General features: G+C 44.8%; 1 protein-coding gene across 2 annotated transcripts in view; it reads left to right on the top strand.

The window, feature by feature from the left end:
* The first annotated feature begins 1,155 nt into the window (after positions 1–1,155).
* HSD17B3 (hydroxysteroid 17-beta dehydrogenase 3) overlaps positions 1,156–18,646 on the top strand; it is a 54,666-nt gene continuing 37,175 nt past the window's right edge. The window contains exons 1-2 of one of the 2 annotated variants that reach the window (XM_009189250.3): positions 1,156–1,840; positions 5,251–5,297. In XM_009189250.3, the coding sequence (XP_009187514.1) occupies positions 1,687–1,840; positions 5,251–5,297 (201 nt within the window). In that variant the 5' untranslated portion in view covers positions 1,156–1,686. The remainder of the gene's footprint in view (positions 1,841–5,250; positions 5,298–18,646) is intronic. The other variant, XM_003912012.5, reaches the window with a different exon arrangement.

The following is an 18,646-nucleotide window of genomic DNA, read 5'->3' as shown; positions in this document are numbered from 1 at the left end:
GAACGCAAAATGAAGGCAAATCTGACAATATCTAGCATAAAGACGTATGAATCTATGTTCTGGCCAGAAATTCTGCTTCTAGGGTGAGCGCAAGGCTGTTGATTGCAGCACAGAGTGAGCCGAGAATGAGCACAGGCAGAAATGAGAGAAGGCCAAGGACTGATTCTGTGGCCTCTGCTGGATGACTTCAGCGTCCTGGCTGCCCTTGCTTCAGTTGTCACACCCACGCTCCATCCCACTCCCAAAAGGGCATTTTCCCTCAGCTTTTAAAATTATGGCCTTTTAAAAGCATAATTCAGAGTATAGAACTCTATTTCCTAAATCTGTGCAACGGCTTCTGGTTGCTCTGAAAGTCTACACTCACCTGTAGGGCGTGGCTCCTCCCTCCTGCTCTGGCCTTTTCCTCCCTTGCTCTCTGTGGCCAGTCCCTCCGGCGTGATCTCGGCTCGCTGCAAGCTCCACCTCCCGGGTTCAAGTGATTCTCCTCCCTCAGCCTCCTGAGTAGCTAAGATTACGGGCTTGCTCCACCACACCCAGCTAATTATTGTATTTTCAGTAGAGATGGGGTTTCACCATATGGGCCAGGATGGTCTCGATCTTCTGACCTCGTGATCTGCCTGCCTCAGCCTCCCAAAGTGCTGGGATTACAGGTCTGAGCAACCATGCCCGGACTGTCCTAGTTCTTATTCCTCAAATACACAGATTTTTCTCACTTCCGGCATTGTACTAGCTGTTCCATTAGCCTGGAGGGGGAAACTCACCTTTGCAGAGCTGGTTCCTTTCATTCAAATTTCAACTAAAAATACCACCTTTTCACAGAATTCCTTCCTGAACACCCTCTCTGAAGCATTCCCTGAGTAGCTACTCAAACACGTGGTTCAATAGCGCTTTTTCATAGCACATACATCTTTTTTTTTTTTTTGAGACAGAATCTCGCTCTGTCACCCAGGCTGGAGTGCAATGGTGTGATCTTGGCTCACTGCAACCTCCGCTTCCCACGTTCAAGTGATTCTCCTGCCTTAGCCTCCCAAGTAGCTGGGATTACAGGTGCACACCACCAGGCCTGGCTAATTTTGTATTTTAAGTAGAGATGAGGTTTCACCATGTCGGCCAGGCTGGTCTCGAACTCTTGACCTCATGTGACCCACCTGCCTCGGCTTCCCAAAATGTTGGGATTACGGGCATGAGCCACTGCTCAGCCTGATTATCTTATTTATCTGCTCATCATCTGTCCCCGCTACCAGAATCTAAGCTCCCAACCACAGAGACCCTGTGTGGTCACTATTATCTTCCTAATGCCTTCAAGGGGGGATCACCTGGTAGGCAGCCAACACACAGTGCGAAATACATGAATGAATGCCTCGGATTCCGCGTCCTTTTTAAGTTTCCAAATTCAGTGAGGGAACCATGGGCTGCCATTTTATGTCTGTCCAGGCTTTGTTTTTTTCCCTTCATCTCCACCTGTTACTTTTTCACCAGCTCCTCCACAGTAACAAAAGCCTCATTCAAAGGCCTGTGAATCAGAGGATTCTGTAAAGAAGTTACTTTAATCTAGATGCCCCTGACTTGATGGAACACACCCAGTGACTCTGGGAAGAGGATCTGGAGGTCTCCAGAGCAGCGCGGTCCCAGGAGACATGCACAGAGGACCACGGCCAGGGCCGAAACAGTCTGTTCAGTGCAGCCATGGGGGACGTTCTGGAACAGTTCTTCATCCTCACAGGGCTGCTGGTGTGCCTGGCCTGCCTGGTGAAGTGCATGAGATTCTCCAGATGTATTTTACTGAATTACTGGAAAGTTTTGCCAAAGTCTTTCTTGCGGTCAATGGGACAGTGGGCAGGTAAGAGCGTTCTATCTCGTGATTATTTTGCTGCTGTTGTTCCTGCTTATTACTATCATTATTATTTTTGAGACAGAGTCTTGCTCTGTCGCCTGGGCTGGAGTGCAATGGCGCGATCTTGGCTCACGGCAACCTCCACTTCCCAGGTTTAAGCAATTCTCCTGCCTCAGCCTCCCAAGTAGCTGGGATTATATTATAGGCACCTGTCACCACACCTGGCTAATTTTTTTTTTTTTTTTTTTTTTTTTTGAGACGGAGTCTCACTCTGTTGCCCGGGCTGGAGTGCAGTGGCACAATCTCTGCTCACTGCAACCTCTGCCTCCTGGGTTCAAGCAATTCTCCTGCCTCAGCCTCCCGCGTAGCTGGGATTACAGGCACACACTACCACAGCCGGCTAATTTTTGTATTTTTAGTAGAGACAGGGTTCTGCTATGTTGGCCAGGCTGGTCTCGAACTCCTGACCTCATGATTCGCTCACTTTGGCCTTTCAAAGTGCTGAGATTACAGGTGTGAGCCACCGCACCCGGCCAACATTTTGTATTTTTAGTAGAGATAGGGTTTCACCCCATTGACCAGGCTGGTCTCAAACTCTTGACTTTGTGATTCACTCGCCTTGGACTCCCAAACTGCTGGGATGACAGGCATGAGCCACCGCACCCAGCCTTATTATTTATGTCTCAAAAGGGATATTGCATCTTTTCTCTTGAGAGCAAAGAAGTAATTCCTTTGGGTAATTTCAATTGGAGGGATTAGAAAGTGTGAGTGAAATTAGAATGGTCTGCAACACAAGCCGTAGGGCATTAAGTGAACGCTAGGGAAGAAGGCTACCCAGCCCTTGCTAAGCACTTGTCCTCCCGACCCCATTAGATGAGTTTTCTTCTTTTGGGAGTTTCCTGCTGATACAAATAATAAATAATGCAGAAATTTCCACATCCTCATCTCCAGATTTACAAAAAGCTCGAGTGTTTTCATTTTACTAGAAGGTGTTTCCAGATTTTGAAATCTAAATAATTTTAATTCACTATATTAAAAAAAGGATCCAAGTGTTTTTAAGCAATGAAGATATTACAAAATCAAGGCAACACACACCTCTGTGGAGCCGTGTTTTCAGGATGGTATGGAAGGGAAGCTGGCTGGTGTCAATCAAATGCTGCCTCCCCATGGGATTTATCTACTGGAACGCCCATGCAGAACTTCAGCCCTGTGACTGAGGTTGAGGTGAAGAGCATGAGGCCATGGTTTCAGCATCTCCTTGAGTGAAATGCTAAGGTCTTTGCAGGGGCTTATATTTCAAATTTGGACACCAAAAAATAAACATAAAAAAAGCATCCAATGACAAAAATGATTAAGTGACGTTAGAGATATTATCCAGGTGAAACAGGAAAGATTCTGATATCCTTATAGGGCTGCCAGATAAAATACAGGCCATCCAGTTAAATTTAAATTCCAGAAGAAAGGAACACTTTTTTAGTATTTTATAACTCACATATTGCATAGGACACATATTAAACCATTCATAATTTACCTGAATTTCAAATTTAAGTGGGCATTCTGTATCCTTATTTGCTAAACCTGGCAACCTTAAAAACTTAGCAATGGAAATTTAAAGAATTACCATGTGAGAAATTGTTTGGGATGACGAATGGATTTTTGACTGCTGCTTCTTACATTTGGGGTGTGTGTGTGTGTGTGTGTGTGTGTGTGTGTGTGTGTGTCCTCTCGGGGCATTATGCTGTCTGCAGTGAACTTGCACAGCAGCCTGACCTGTGTGTTCTGGACTTAAATACCCAACTCCACACAGATTCAGATGCCCATGTGTGGGTGGACGTAGCACTCTGCATAGCTGCTGTCGTTTGTGTAGGGAAAGCCCTACTAAGAACCCACGATTCTAAAAGAAGTTCAGATGGGTCCAGAGACTTAGAGCATTTGGTGACTCAAAGTAGAAACATGATCTTAACCTGTTCTTATGAGTCAAGATGGAGTGAGTTACCTCTAGCAGGAGTAAAATATGTTTGGGCAGAGGCAGATATCAAGGAGATAATATATTTCAAGTAGGGGACAAAAAAGAAACCCAAGTACTAGAGGCTAAATTTTTAATTCCTCAGATGGAGTACCCTGAACTCTGTGCTGGATTTCCTAATTCTTTTCTGGGTGTATATTCATAGACCTGGGGCCCCAAAGTCAGACAGCCTGGGTTCAAATCCTCGTGTCATCATTTACGAACTTTTCCCCCTTGGCTTCCTCATTTACAAACTAAGGATAATGATGGTCCCTGCATTTTAGGTTTGTTTTGAACATTAAATGAGATGATGCATCTAAAACACTAGAAGCAGTACATGGCAAGAAGTAAGTGTGTGACCGTTATCCGTTGTTATCATTGATGGTATCATCTTGCCTGTCGTGCAGGCCCTGTATTGGGTGAACTAAAGATTCCCCACAGGGAGGGGAAGGTGAGGCCCAAGATGGCCCTGAGCATAGTTCCTGCACCCGGAGCTGCAGACGGTGTGCATGGAGCCTCCTAGAAGTTCCAAAATGAACAGACACATCATTAGTAATGATTAAAGCCAGAGTGCTTCTGTCAGTGTGGTCCGTGAAGCTTGTAGAGCTTGGCCTGCACTCACTCTCAAGTGAGCTGAATGTATCTTTTGTTCACACTTTTTGAAAGCAAGCCCTTTAATTGTTGTTGCAAGGATACATTGTAAGTTTTACGATATGCCGAATTGTAGTGAATTTTGAAATTGTGATGTTCTCACGAATAAGGCGTATCCTTGAGCTCAATCATTAAATATGTCTGTAATGTTGATATAAAAGGACTAGAAGACCTATTTGATTGTTGTATATTAACAGATAAGTTCTGTTGAGTATAAATTCTTCAGGTTTCTTCATTTCACTGCATTTTCTTTTTGCTTTTTTGTATTTTCCTCTTTGCTAAATTCCCTACCTTCCACAGGCCTTTAATTGCTGCTGTGGGGTTGGGGTGAGAAGGGGGCACAGCTCTGCTTTTAGAAGGAACCTTGAAATGTCCTTACAATGACAGACGAGTGCCTGGGCAGAGAGATAATGGGGAACACCACCTGCCCTTGCAGGGTGAAGGCTCACAGTGTCTGCATCCTCATGGGGCCTGCAGGAAATGTTCCCTGGCTGCGGCTCTTTGTTTCATTTTGGAACATGTTTTCCAGAGTCTCGCCAATCCCTCCAAAAAACCAACCAACCAACCAACCAACCAACCCACCCACCCTTTCACCTGAATGTTTAGCGAGGGGCTTCAAGGGCGTGGGCTGGAGAGCAAAGGGATGCGCCTTTGGAGCACTGACGGTCCTGGAGACTAGGCTTGCGAGAAAACGTAGCCAGTGAGAAAGAGAAGTTTAAAGATGAATTCTGTCATTTAAAAACATTCCTGCTTTTCGCAGTGATCACCGGAGCAGGCGATGGAATTGGGAAGGCGTACTCATTCGAGGTAAGCTGTCCTCCTGGGGACTTTCTCCTCCCTTGTATCGAACACATCACAGTCCTGAGACATCTACCCCAACACTAGATTTTTGAATATAAAAGCAGTGTGCATTCATTTAAAGGAGAAAAAATACTCTATAGAAAAGCAAACAAAAAAGTAAGAATCTCACTCCCTGGGCCTCTTTTTTTAAACGCAATGATACTCGAAGGTGACAGTACCTCGCCTTGGGATTGTTTTGGGAATGTGTGGGGCATTGGGATTTTCTAGTGTAATTGTGCCGTGTGAGCTTATATTCTTAAATATAATTTTTTCAAAACATTATAAACTACTTTTATTTATTATTTACATTAAGCTAGGGCATATATTGATTTTTTAAAAGTCACTTGTTTAGGCAAAACATCAGTGACTTTCATTTCAAGGAGATTAATGGCATTATAAAATATTCTGTAAAAAGAAGGTCTGATAGAACTGAGAGTCACTAGAATACAATTAGTATTTTTGGGCATTTCCTTCCAGGCTTGTTTCTCTGTAGATAGATAGATTGATAATTATACTTTAAAAAATGCATTTATAACATATGTGGCTTTATGTGCTATTATTATTACAAATTTCACATTTTTATTAATGAAACACGATTTCCTGGAATTCCTACGTCTTTTATTTCTTCCTCATGCCTGTTAAACTGATGTCTAGAACCACATCAAATACAGTAGAAGAATAGAAAGAATTCTAGAAACTGTAAGAGGAAGGCTGTTTAAAAATCAGTAACACCAGCTGGGCATGGTGACTCACTCCTGTAATCCCAGCATTTTGGGAGGCCGAGGCAGGCGGATCACCTGAGGTCAGGAGTTTGAGACCAGCCTGCCCAACATGGTGAAACCCTGTCTCTACTAAAAATACAAAAATTAGCAGGACTTGTTGGCAGGTGCCTGTAATCCCAGCTACTTGGGAGGCAGGAGAATCTCTTGAACCTGGGAGGCAGAGGTTGCAGTGAGCCGAGATTGTGCCATTGCACTCCAGCCTGGGCAACAGAGTGAGACTTCTTCTCCCCCCGCCGCCACAAAAAAGTCAATAACATCTTAAAAATATAATGAAAAGCATTTCCATTTGCAATAGAAAAATAATCCTAGAAACACAGTTAATATAAAATTTTTAGGTCTTTTTCAAGAAAACTATAAAATTCCATTGAGAAATATAAGAGATATTCCAAATAAGAGAAAAAAGTACCACATTCTTGAAGAGAAAGATATTTGAAATCTAACAGTTTCTCCTAAATTTATCTCAAATCCCATATTATTCATGCCATTATTTTTTAAATGTTACATTAGTTGTGAGCATTTTCTTATGTCAAAACTGTGGGGTTTTATTTTTTATTTTTTTTTGAGACAGTGTCTTGCTCTGTTGCCCAGGCTGGAATGCAATGGTACAAATACTGCTTGCTGCAGCCTTGACCTCCTGGGCTCAAGCAGTCCCCCCACCTCAGCCTCCCGAAGCAATCTGTCCTCCTGGAACTAAAGGCTCATGTATTTTTTTGTAGACAGGGTTTCACTATTACTCTATTGTACAGGCTGGTATTGAACTCCTGAGCTCAAGCAGTCTGCCTGCTTTGGCCTCCCATAGTGCTGGGATTACAGGTATGAGCCCCCGCAGCCTGCCCAAAGCCATGATTTTTAAATGGCAACCTAATATTCCATCAAATGGATGGTCCATAATTTAACCTTTTTCTTGGTAAAAAATTTAGTTTTTGCCGGGCGTGGTGGCTCAAGCCTGTAATCCCAGCACTTTGGGAGGCTGAGACGGGCGGATCACAAAGTCAGGAGATCGAGACCATCCTGGCTAACACGGTGAAACCCCATCTCTACTAAAAAATACAAAAAACTAGCCGGGCGAGGTGGCGGGCGCCTGTAGTCCCAGCTACTCGGGAGGCTGAGGCAGGAGAATGGCATAAACCCGGGAGGCGGAGCTTGCAGTGAGCCGAGATCCAGCCACTGCACTCCAGCCTGGGCGACAGAGTGAGACTCCGTCTCAAAAAAATAAATAAATAAAATAAAATAAAATAAAATAAAAATTTAGTTTTTTTCCCAAATTTTTCTTCATTTTATATAAAATTGGGAGTAAATACAGAAATTTTTCTGCTTCTCTCCAATTATTTTGGGAGCTATTTTCCTTGAGGTGGCCTGGCTGGGTCAGAGGTTGTGAATATACATAAGGCTCTCGTGCTTTCCATTTATGTGATAGCAATTTACACCCATTTCTGAGAGAGACGTTGTCTTCATCAGCTTGAGCTGCAGAATGAATTCCACAAGCTGAGTGGCCTAAGCAAGCTTGTGTTTCTTACAGTTCTGGAGGCTGGGAAGTCCAAGAACAAGGTGCCAGCAGATCTGGTGTCTGGTGAGGGCTCTCTTCTTGGTTTGCAGACACCTGTCTTCTTGATGTAGCTTCACATGGCAGAAAGCAGAGAGAGGGGAAGCAAGCTCTCTGGTGTTTCTTCTCTTTTACTTTTTGGAGACAGGATCTTGCTCTGTTGCTCAGGCTGGAGTGCAGTGGTGCAAACACAGCTCACTGCAGCCTCAGCCTCCCGGGCTCAAGTGATCCTCCCACTCAGTCTCCTGAGTATCAGGGACTATGGGTGTGTGCCATCAAGCCTGGCTAATTTAAAAATGTTTTGTACTGATGGGATTTCACCATGTTGCCCAGGCTGGTCTTGAACTTCTGGGCTCAAGTGATCTGCCTGCCTTGGCCTCGCAAAGTACTGGGATTACAGACATGAGCCACTATGCCTGGCCTGGTGTTTCTTGTCATAAGGACATTAATCTCATCATGAAGGCCTCACTCTCATGACCTGATTGCCTCCTGAAAGCCCTACCTCCAAGTGTCATCTCATTGGGGGTTAGGATTTCAAAATATGAATTTTGGGGGGCCAAAAAAACCATTTGGTTCGTATGAAAAATGCATTCAACTGCAGTACAGTACCTGTGCCTTTTCTTGTTCCAGAAGGCTTGCATCATAATAAAGCCATCTTATGTGAAACAGCAGTGCAAGGCATCTGGGACGTACTTGCTAGAAACTTTGGGGAGTTAACAAACCTCAAGCGTGCCAGTTAAAAAAGCTCCTCGTGGGCCGGGAACGGTGGCTCATGCCTGTAATCCCAGCAATGTGGGAGGCCGAGGCAGGCAGATCACCTGAGGTCACGAGTTCGAGACCAGCCTGGCCAACATGGTGAAACCCTGTCTCTACTTAAAATACAAAAATTAGCTGGGTGTGGTGGCAGGCACCTGTAATCCCAGTTACTTGGGAGGCTGAGGCAGGAGAATTGCTTGAACCCGGGAGGTGGAGGTTGCAGTGGGCTGAGATTGTGCCATTGCACTCCAGCCTGGGGTACAAGAGTGATACTTCATCTGGAAAAATAAAAAAAAAAAACCCAAACCAAACAAACAAAAAAACTCCTTGTGGCCCCGTGCGGTCGATCAGGCCTGTAATCCCAACACTTTGGGAGGCTGAGGTGGGTGGATCATGAGGTCAGGAGTTCTAGACCAGCCTGACCAACATAGTGAAACCCCGTCTCCACTAAAAATACAAAAATCAGTCAGGAGTGGTGGCTGTCACCTGTAATCCCAGCTACTCAGGAGGCTGAGGCAGGAGAATCGCTTGAACTCGGGAGGCGAAGGTTGCAGTGAGCCGAGATCGTGCCACTGCACTCCAGCCTGGAGACAGAACGAGACTCTGTCTCAAAAAAAAAAAAAAAAGCTCCTCGTGTCTGACCCCATCCTTCATCTGCTGCTGCTGATTTTTTGACACTGACCCTTCTATCTCAACTCTGTTTATTTTTAAGATAAGACAAGGAGTTCTTTGCTCTTATCCTAATTCATGTATAGCAACTTACTGGTGATCAGGAGTGGCTGACACTCGGGAGATGAGTGGTCATATTTGAGTGTTGAAGTTGGAGAGGCCACCCAGCAGCCACTTTTCAAAACAATGTGTCTTCCATTCCCCCAAATCAGAAGGAACGCGTTTCTAACTGTATTAAAACTATATAACCTTTTTTTTTTTTTTTTTTGAGACGGAGGTCTGGCTCTGTCAGCCTCGGTTGGAGTGCAGTGGCCGGATCTCAGCCTCCACCAAGCCCTCCCGGCTTCACGCATTCTCCTGCCTCAGCCTCCTGAGAAGCTGGATCATATATGCTTCTGCCACCTCACCGCTAGTTTTTTGTATTTTTTAGTAGAGATGGGGTTTCACTGCTAGCCAGGATGGTCTCTTGATCTCCTGACTCGTGATCCGTCTGCCTGCCTCCCAGTGCTGGGATTACAGGCTTTGAGCCACCGCTACCGCCTATAACCTTTTTATATAACAATTTCTCACCCCAGCCCAGGGTTTGGAAAGACCTAATACGTCAACCAAAAGGTTCTTCACCTTACCTCTAATTCCCTGGATTGCCAAGCAAGTCTTCATGATTCTTCAGAATCTTTTCTCAAGTTCGTGCTGACCTGACCTCTCTGTGGTCCCCTGCTATCGCAAGACTCAGCCACTCTTCTTTCTGCTTAGGGGAGACCCCGAGAGGAAGCTATCCTTAGCCATTCATTTCTTTATTGTTTCACAAAGCAGTGGCCCTGGGGGTCAGGAGCTGTGGGTTCCAGCCTTCACTCTGATGCTGTCTGGAGATTTCGGACAAATTTCACATCCTTTCTGCACGTCTGGGTCTTTGCCAACTTTGTGTTCTGTCCTTGACGAAGTCTTGCTTTGTACTTCTCCTTGTGGACTTTTTTTCCTCTTTGCCTTTTTATTTTATTTTTTTGTACAGATGAGGTCTTACTTTGTTGCCAGGCTGTTCTCAAATTCCTAAGCTTAAGCAATCCTCTTGCCTTGGCCTCCCAAAGTGCTGGGATTATAGACATGAGCCACTGTGCCCAGCCTCCTTATGTTCTTTACTGAGGCTGTGCTACACAATTTTCTGGGCTCCCAACCCCTCCTTCATGCAGGCTTTTCTCCCTTCCAGAGAGCCTGTTCTCTCGCGCTAACTGCTGCTCCAAGAAGTGCAGCCAAGCCTGAGATGCTGTGGACTGTAATGGGTAAAAGCCCGAGGTTGGGAATTGATCAGATGTGTGTCAAAGCCTCCCTCCAAGGCTCACTGGCTGAATTTCCACATCAGTGAGCTGGAGGTGATGACAGTCTCACCTAGGCTTTCGTAAGGGTTAAGTAGGATGAGACAGGCAAAACGGTTTGCTTAGAGTAAGCTTTCCAAGGTTAGGTTTTGTTCTCATTGGATATTTCAATCTTTCACACATACTGCTTTTTTATTTTTTGAGAATGTATTAGTCATGGTTCTCGAGAGAAACAGAATCAATAGGGTGTGTGTCACACACACACATACACACACAGACAGACACATAGAGAGAGCTGGGAGTAGGGGTGGGGGAGGAAGGGAGAGACAGAGGGGGAGAGAGAGACAGTGGGGAGGAAGGGAGAGGGAAAGAGACAGAGAAGAGTGGGAGAGGGAGGGAGAGGGAGAGGAGAGAGAGGTTGATTTATTTGAAGGAATTGATACACATGGTTATGGAGGCCAGTGTGTCCCAAATCTGCAGTGTAGGCTGGCAGGTTGGAGACCTAAGAAGGGGCAAAGCTGCAGTTCAAGTCCACAGGCCACCTGTCAGGTGACAGAATTCCCTGTTCCTCTGCAGGTCAATCTTGTTTTCCGAAGGCCAGTAGCTGATGAGACAAGGCCCACCCTCCTGATGGAGTGTAACAGGCTTTACTCAAAGTCTACTAATTTAGATGTTAATCTCATATAAAGATATCTTTACAGAAACATAATAATGTTTGACTAAGTAGCTGGGTATCATGACCTAGCCAAGTTGACACGCAATGTTCACCACCACAGAGAAGAAGAATATCTTGTATTTACCAGCATTTTCTCTTCCTGTTGCTCTTTCTTCCTTCCCGATGTCCCAAGATTCCTTTTTTAAGTCACTTTATTTCTGTTTCTAGAATTTCCTTTAGCTATTATTTTAGGGTTGGTCTGCCGGCAACAAATTCTCTTAGCTTTTCTTCATTCCAGGATGGCTTCCTTTCCCCTTCATTCCTGAAAGATAGTTTTGCTAGATACAGGATTTGCAGTTGACAGACTTCTTCTTTCAGCACTTGAAAACTACGGTGGCACTTTCTTCTGGCCTCTGTGGTTTTTGATGAGAAATCTGGTATTATTTGAATTGCTTTTCCACAACAAATAAAAGATTGCTTCTCTCTTGGCTTTCAACATTTTTTCTTTGTCTTTATTTTTCAAAAGTTTAAATATAAGGATTCTTGGCATGGATTTCTTTGGCTTTACCCTGTTTGGGGTTTACTCAGCCTCCTGAATATGTAGGTTTACATCTTTTCACAAATTTGGGCCAGGCGTGGTGGCTCCTGCCTGTAATCCCAGCATTTTGGGAGGCTGAGGCGGGCAGATCACCTGAGGTCAGGAGTTCAAGACCGCCCTGGCCATCATTTAGCTGGACATGATGGTGGGCGCCTGTAAGCCCAGCTACTTGGGAGGCTGAGGCAGAATTGCTTGAATCCAGAAGGCAAAGATTGTGCCATTGCACTCCAGCTTAGAGTGAGACTCCATCTCAAAAAAATAAATAAATAAATAAAAACAAATTTCAAAAACTTTCTTCCATTGTTTATTCAAATACTCTTTCAGTCCTGCCCTCTTCTCTCCTTGTAACCCTCCAATGACATGAATAGTAGCCCTTTTTACAGTTCAGTGGGCCCTTGAGATTCTGCTCAGTTTTTTTCAGTATATTTTTTCTCTGTTGCTTATATTGGGTAATTTCTTTCTTTCTTTCTTTTTTTTTTAATCTTCAAGTTCCTTGATTCTTTTCTTAGTCCCGCTCATTCTGCTACTGAGCCCATGCATCAAGGTTTTAACTTGAGTGATTATATTTTTCAGTTCAAGTATTTTCATGTGGTTCTTCCTTTACATCTTCTATTTCTTTGCAGAGATTTTCTGTTTTTGCCATTTTTTGTGTGTGTTTATAATGGTTTATTGAACTTTTTTTTTCTTCTTTTTTGAGACAGAGTCTTGCTTTGTCACCAGGCTGGAGTGCAGCGGTGCAATCTCGGCTCACTGCAACCTCTGCCTCCCAGGTTCAAGTGATTCTGCTGCCTCAGCCTCCCAAGTAGCTGGGATTACAGGCACCTGCCACCATGCCCGGCTAGTTTTTGTATTTTTAATAGAGACGGGGTTTCACCTTGTTGGCCGGGCTTGTCTCAAACTCCTGACCTCAAGTGATCCACTCGCTGTGGCCTCCCAAAGTGCTGGGGTTACAGGCATGAGCCACATCACCCAGCCTCCTGAAGCATTTTTATGCTCCAAAGCTTGTCAGACAATTCTAATGTCTGTGTCATCTCTATGTTGGCATCTGTTGTTAGTATTTTCTCATTCAGATTAAGATCTTGGTTCTTTGTATGGTGAGTGGCTTTTGATTGAATCCTCGACATTTTGGTTTTATGTTATGGGACTCTGGATCTTATTTAAATCTTTGCTTTATATTGGTCCATACTGACATTGCTTTGGGAGGGAGAGGAGGGGGCGCTGACTAGTTTCTACCAGGTGGAGTGGGGGCTCAATTCTCCACTTGTGGGGAGCTGCCTACTTGTTGGTTAGCGGGGGTGGGGTTTTGTCTCCCTCCAGGGCCTCTGCTGATCCCACTCTGGCTGGGAGGCGCAGAAACACCTCTTTACTGCTCTCCACAAGGCCTCCGATGACACCTGGGAGAGGTGGCCTCATTCCACTGGGCAGCGGTGAAAGTCCTGGCTCTCCATGAGGCCTCTTCTGTTATCATCCCAGGCAAAGGAAGAGGACAAAGAGGGGAAGAGGTGCCTTGTTGCTGCCAGGTGGGGTGGAATTCAGATCTCCACTGACACTGGTGGGGATGGTGGCGGCTGGGATGAAAGTCCCAGGCTCCTTGCTACAGAGCCTCACCGGCGTGGAAGGCCCAGCTCCCCACCCAGCCTTTATTGGCAAGAGTGTGGGTGGGGTCACGGTTTTTCCCAAGGTGTTTGCTTGGAGGACAGCAGTTGCTGTCTAAATGTTTTCTGTCTTGCTAGGCATCCCCTTTTCTGGTCCTCTAGTTAGAGAAGGCAGGCTTTTGTTGAGACTTTTCTTTCTTTTTGAGATGGAGTTTCACTCTTTTGCCCAGTCTCACTCTGTCACACAAGCTGGAGTGCAGTGGCGCAATCTTGGCTCATTGCAACTTTTGCCTTCTGGTTTCAAATGATTCTCCTGCCTCAGCCTCCCGAGTAGCTGGGATTACAGGCGCCCACCCCCATGCCTGGCTAATTTTTGTATTTTTAGTGGAGATGGGTTTTCACCATGTTGGCCAGGCTGGTCTCAAACTCCTGACCTCATGATCCGCCCACCTCGGCCTCCCAACGTGCTGGGATTCCAGGTGTGAGCCGCTGTGCCCGGCGAGAGTGTTTTACATCTGCACCTGTTGGCATTTCTGAACCACTAGTTTCTCCAGCAATGTCTGGGATATGTGGGGAGGAAAGAAAAAGCCCAGGAAATACTACAGTGCCCTTCCTCGGGTTTCAAGGCCGTAAATGAACCTCTCCTCACGTTCTGGAGTCTTCTTCTGTTCGTTTTAAGTACTGTGTCCAGGTTTTCTTTTGATGCACTTGATGGTGGGAATAGGGAAAGCACTTCTCCTCCACCCTTCCAGAAGCTTGTTCTGTACTGCATTGAACCGAATCTGCATTCACATTTAGAGTGGCAGGAGAGGGTTTGCTTCCTGTTAAAAGAATTTCAAGCATTACTTGAGGCAGGTGGGAAAAAACTGTGGAGAGGAACGGGCCAGGGGTGGAGGGAGGATGAGAGTGGGCCCACTTTCCCGTACCTCGGAAGCCACTGCTAACCCTATTTTTCACACCATTTCCACTCCTTTAGCACCTGAATTCAAGCCCTGTCTTTTATTCTCGGCCACACAGAGGAAGCCCTGTTTTTCCCGGTGTTCCCACCACCCACTGCAGATTAGCAGCTACGAGCACCTTCCTTGACTCAGGCCCCAACATACAGGAGAAGGAAAACAAGGCCCATTCATCCCACGGCAGCCGTTCTGCATCAGGATGGGGCCCCGGCAGTGAATTCTGGGAAAGGGAGGCTTTTGCAGCTTAACTTTCTGAAAAGGGGGTGGCAAAACCTGTGTATGGGGCCTGTCAGCCTGGACGTTCTGGAAATAAGATTGAGTCCTGTTCAAGCAGACAAAGGGAACAATGCCGGCCCAGACAATCAAGTGTTCTTGGGCGCCCCCCTCCTGGCCCAGACCACTTCACATGGAACCTCTAAAAGGCCTGTGGCTCTTGAGAGAAACACAATTAAGGAGAGGCTGGAAGCCCACCAGGCAGAGAGCATCCTTTGTGCTGAAAATGCAAATGGTCTTTCATTTATGGGACAATCTCCCCTTCAGGAGGCCGATGAAGTGAATTGGGAGACAAAGGTGCTTAATTCTTTAGCCATCTCGTTGATGGATTCCAGGACTCAAAAATGGAGGCTACAGGTGGGGGTAGGGAATTTTCCGTGGAGAGAATGAGAGAAGACTTGGGGATGTCATTGGCAGGGGTCAGTCTTGAAATAGGACTGTCTTGGTTTAGTGTTTTTTTTTAAATGAAAAAACATTTTTTAATAGAATTTATTTTTTAGAGCAGTTATAGGTTCACAGAAAAATTGAGCAGATGGTAGGGAGGTTTCCCATAAGCCTTCTGCCCCCACACACGCCGCCTCCCCCATTACCCACTTCCATACACACACACACCCACACCCACACACACACCCCCCAGGAAATCAACTGTTTAAAGAAACAATTGATGCAACAACTAATGACTGCTTATCTTTTTATTTCTGGTTTTGGTTTTTTTTAGAGACAGGGTCTCGCTCTGTCATCCAGGCTGGAGTGCAGTGGTGGGATCACGGCTCATTGCATCCTTGACCTCCTGGGCTCAACTGATCCTCTCACCTCAGCCTCCTGAGTAGCTGGGACTACAGACTGTGCCACCATGCTCAGCTATGTTTTAATTTTTATTTTTGTAGAGATGGTGGTGGGGGTGTCTTGCTCTGTTGCCCGGGTTGGTCTTGAACTCCTGGCCTCAAGTGATCCTCCTGTCTTGGCCTCCCAAAGCTCTGGGGTTACAGAAATGAGCCACCTCACTTGGCCTAATTGCTTGTCTTTTTAATAGAGTGAAACCTCACTGTGCGGATTGCAGGTTGGGGGAAACTTGTGGCAATACCTTTGTGGTGTTAACAGCTTCAGCTGTCCAGAGTCATGGCTGAAGACCACCTGTGAGAGTGAATATAACTGACTTTTTAAAACTTCAGCATCGATGGCGTCATGTACGTGTGGCTCAGTTTTTTAATCTTGAACAGCTTTTTGAGATATAATTTATATACCATAAAATTCACCCAAGTATACACTTCAGTAATTTTTAGGAAATTAACTGAGTTGTTTATCATCACCACCATCCAGTTTTGGAACATTTCCATCACTTGAATAAGATCATGTACAGCTGGTTGCTATTAATCCTGCACTCCTATCCCTAGCCCTAGGCTGCCACTGACCTTTTCTAGACGCTTCATATGAAGGTCACCATACAAGGTACAGTTCTCTGTGACTGTTTTCTTCCACTTAGCATATTGTTTTGGAGGTTCACCCATATTGTAGCATGTGTCAGTAGCTCTTTAGTTTTTATTGCAGAATAATATTCCATTGTATGGATATATCCCATTTTGTTTATTCATTTGTCAGTTGACAACGGTTTGAGTTGTTTCCATTTTTTTTTTTTTTTGGCCATTATGAATAATGCTGCTGTGAATACTGACACTTGAGTTTTTGTGTGGACACTTTTCTCTTTCCTTCAGGTAGATTACCTAGCAGTGGAGTCTCTGGGTTGCAAGGTGAAGTTGTCTTTTTTTAAATTTTTATTTATTTATTTATTTTGAGACACAGTCTTGCTCTGTCTCCCAGGCTGGAGTGCAGTGGCGCGATCTCAGCTCACTGCAAACTCCGCCTCCTGGGTTCAAGTGATTCTCCTGCCTCAGCCTCCCGAGTAGCTGGGACTATAGGTGCCCGCCACCGTGCCCGGCTAATTTTTTGTATTTTTAGTAGAGAAGGGGTTTCACCGTGTTAGCCAGGATGGTCTCAATCTCCTGACCTTGTGATCCACCCGCCTCAGCCTCCCAAAGTGCTGGGATTACAGGCGTGAGCCACTGCACCTGGCCCCAACCTGTTTTATCAGCAAGGTCTTTATGACCTGTATCTTGGGTTGACCTCCTATCTCACCTTGTGACTTAGAATGCCTTAACCATCTGGGAATGCAGCCCAGTAGGTCTCACCCTCATTTTACTCAACTCCTACTTAAGATGGAGTAGCTTTGGTTCAAACGCCTCTGACATTTTCCCCCTCTCTTTTATAAGAGAACTCTTAATCCCAAGGGTTGCAGAGGGATGAAAATCCATCTTCTGTAACTTCTTCAGGCTGAGTAGGGGCAATGATATTCCTGCCTAACTATTAGGGTCTCTTGTGTTGAGGGTAGAGAGGAGCTCAGCGAGAAGGCATCAATATGGTGAGCGTCATTCATAAGTCCAAGTTCCAACAAAAGGTGGTATCTTGAAGATTAATAAGTGTCCAATTTAAGAAAACAGTGAGCGAACTTATCTTGTATTCCTACACAAAGAGTACAACAGCAATATATTCCATAACAGCAAAGAAAAATAAGTAAAATTATCCCAAGCAAACTAAATTAGAAGGCTTTGCATGAACTGGGAAACTGTTGGAACCACGCTGATATGGGGTTGCTAGCTGATTCCAATGTGCCCAGAGTTAGAAGACTGATTCAGATTTTTACATTACCCACTCCTCTTGTTTCTTCTGAACAGCAGTCAGAGATCACTGGTGACCACAAGGGATTATAGTGTGGAAACCCCCTTCCCAAAGGCTAACTTTGGGTAAGTGGTGGAGTCTGGTAACCTCTTTCTCACGAGCCCTGAAGGCACAATCCTAAAGATCTTCCTGCTCTCCTTTTACCCAGGAAGAAGGAGAGAACAAGTTTTAGTCCCACCAGCAGTTCTCTATCAGAATTTATTATTAGAATTAAATTATCAGAATCAAAAATTGTTTATTTTTTGCCCCCTGAGTGCAAATGGGATCCTACCTCACACAACCATAAACCCTGTTCTAAACTTTGCTTTGTTTATTTAATAATATAGCATGGAGATCTGAGCACAGCAAAGGCACACAGATGGGCTTGATTCTGTTTAACGGTTTCAGGATATCCCATCCCATGGATGTACCATGTCTCTTTTATCAGCCTTTAGGGATGAACACTAAGGTGGATTTTCATTTTTCATTTTGCAAATAGTGCTGTAAGTCGCCTCTTTGAGCATAAGTTTGAGCCCACATCCAGGACCACACTCTATCAGTAAGACTGCTGGCTCAATAGGAATGTGAATTGAGATATCGCATGCCATTGCCAAATTGTTTCCTATTTGATTATATCAATCTTAAACCCCCCAAGATGATTTAAGAGATCTTTTCACTACACTTGTTTGTATGAAATATTATTAATTTTACTTTTTGTCACTCTGATATGTATAAACCTGTATTCTTGGCTGTTATTGCTCAGAGAATGCTAGAACCAAAATACAAGATGAAAGGTTAGCTGAGTTTCATTCTCCACATCTGGGCCATTCTAGTGCCATCTCCCAATACCTGGGAAGGCAACGTCTGGGAGGCCTGCCCACCTCCAGTGTGGCAGACAGGGCAGTCAGAATTCTTCTGAAGACTGTGTTCCCAATAGCTTCAGGTAATGGCACACAGCTGGCCCCTGGATTAAAATCACTGGGCTAGCTCTGTCTCAGACCAACCCAAGAAAAATCACTGCCTTGCCCTGTTTTTGAATAACAGCACATGCTTACTTTGCAATATATGGCAGTGTCTTCGGCCAGTGAGGAAATTCTTCTTCCTAATGTCTAGTCTAAATTCCTCCATCTGCACTCTCAGCATATTTTCTTTCATCTGGTCTTAAATGAAAACAGCAGCTTTTAATTATTTTTATGTTCCTCTAGATTCATTCCTTTGTTCTTGTGCTACTTGACTTCAACCCTGCAATTTCTGATCCAGGCTTTGAATATCCTAAGTACATTATAGTATGCCATGGCACTCTCTCTCTCTCTCTCTCTCTCTCTCTCTCTCTCTCTCTCTCTCTCTCTCTGTGTGTGTGTGTGTGTTTGTGGGGAATAGATCAAACAAGATTGTATGTAACGCATAGATATGGTTACAAAAAATGATAGAATCAGTCCTGTGTCATTTATTACTCAGCTTAAGAAA

The sequence above is a fragment of the Papio anubis genome, chromosome 13 (assembly GCF_008728515.1).
Source record: "Papio anubis isolate 15944 chromosome 13, Panubis1.0, whole genome shotgun sequence".
In the NCBI taxonomy this organism is placed as follows: Eukaryota; Metazoa; Chordata; class Mammalia; order Primates; family Cercopithecidae; genus Papio; species Papio anubis.
This window is presented reverse-complemented; position numbering and strand designations above follow the sequence as displayed.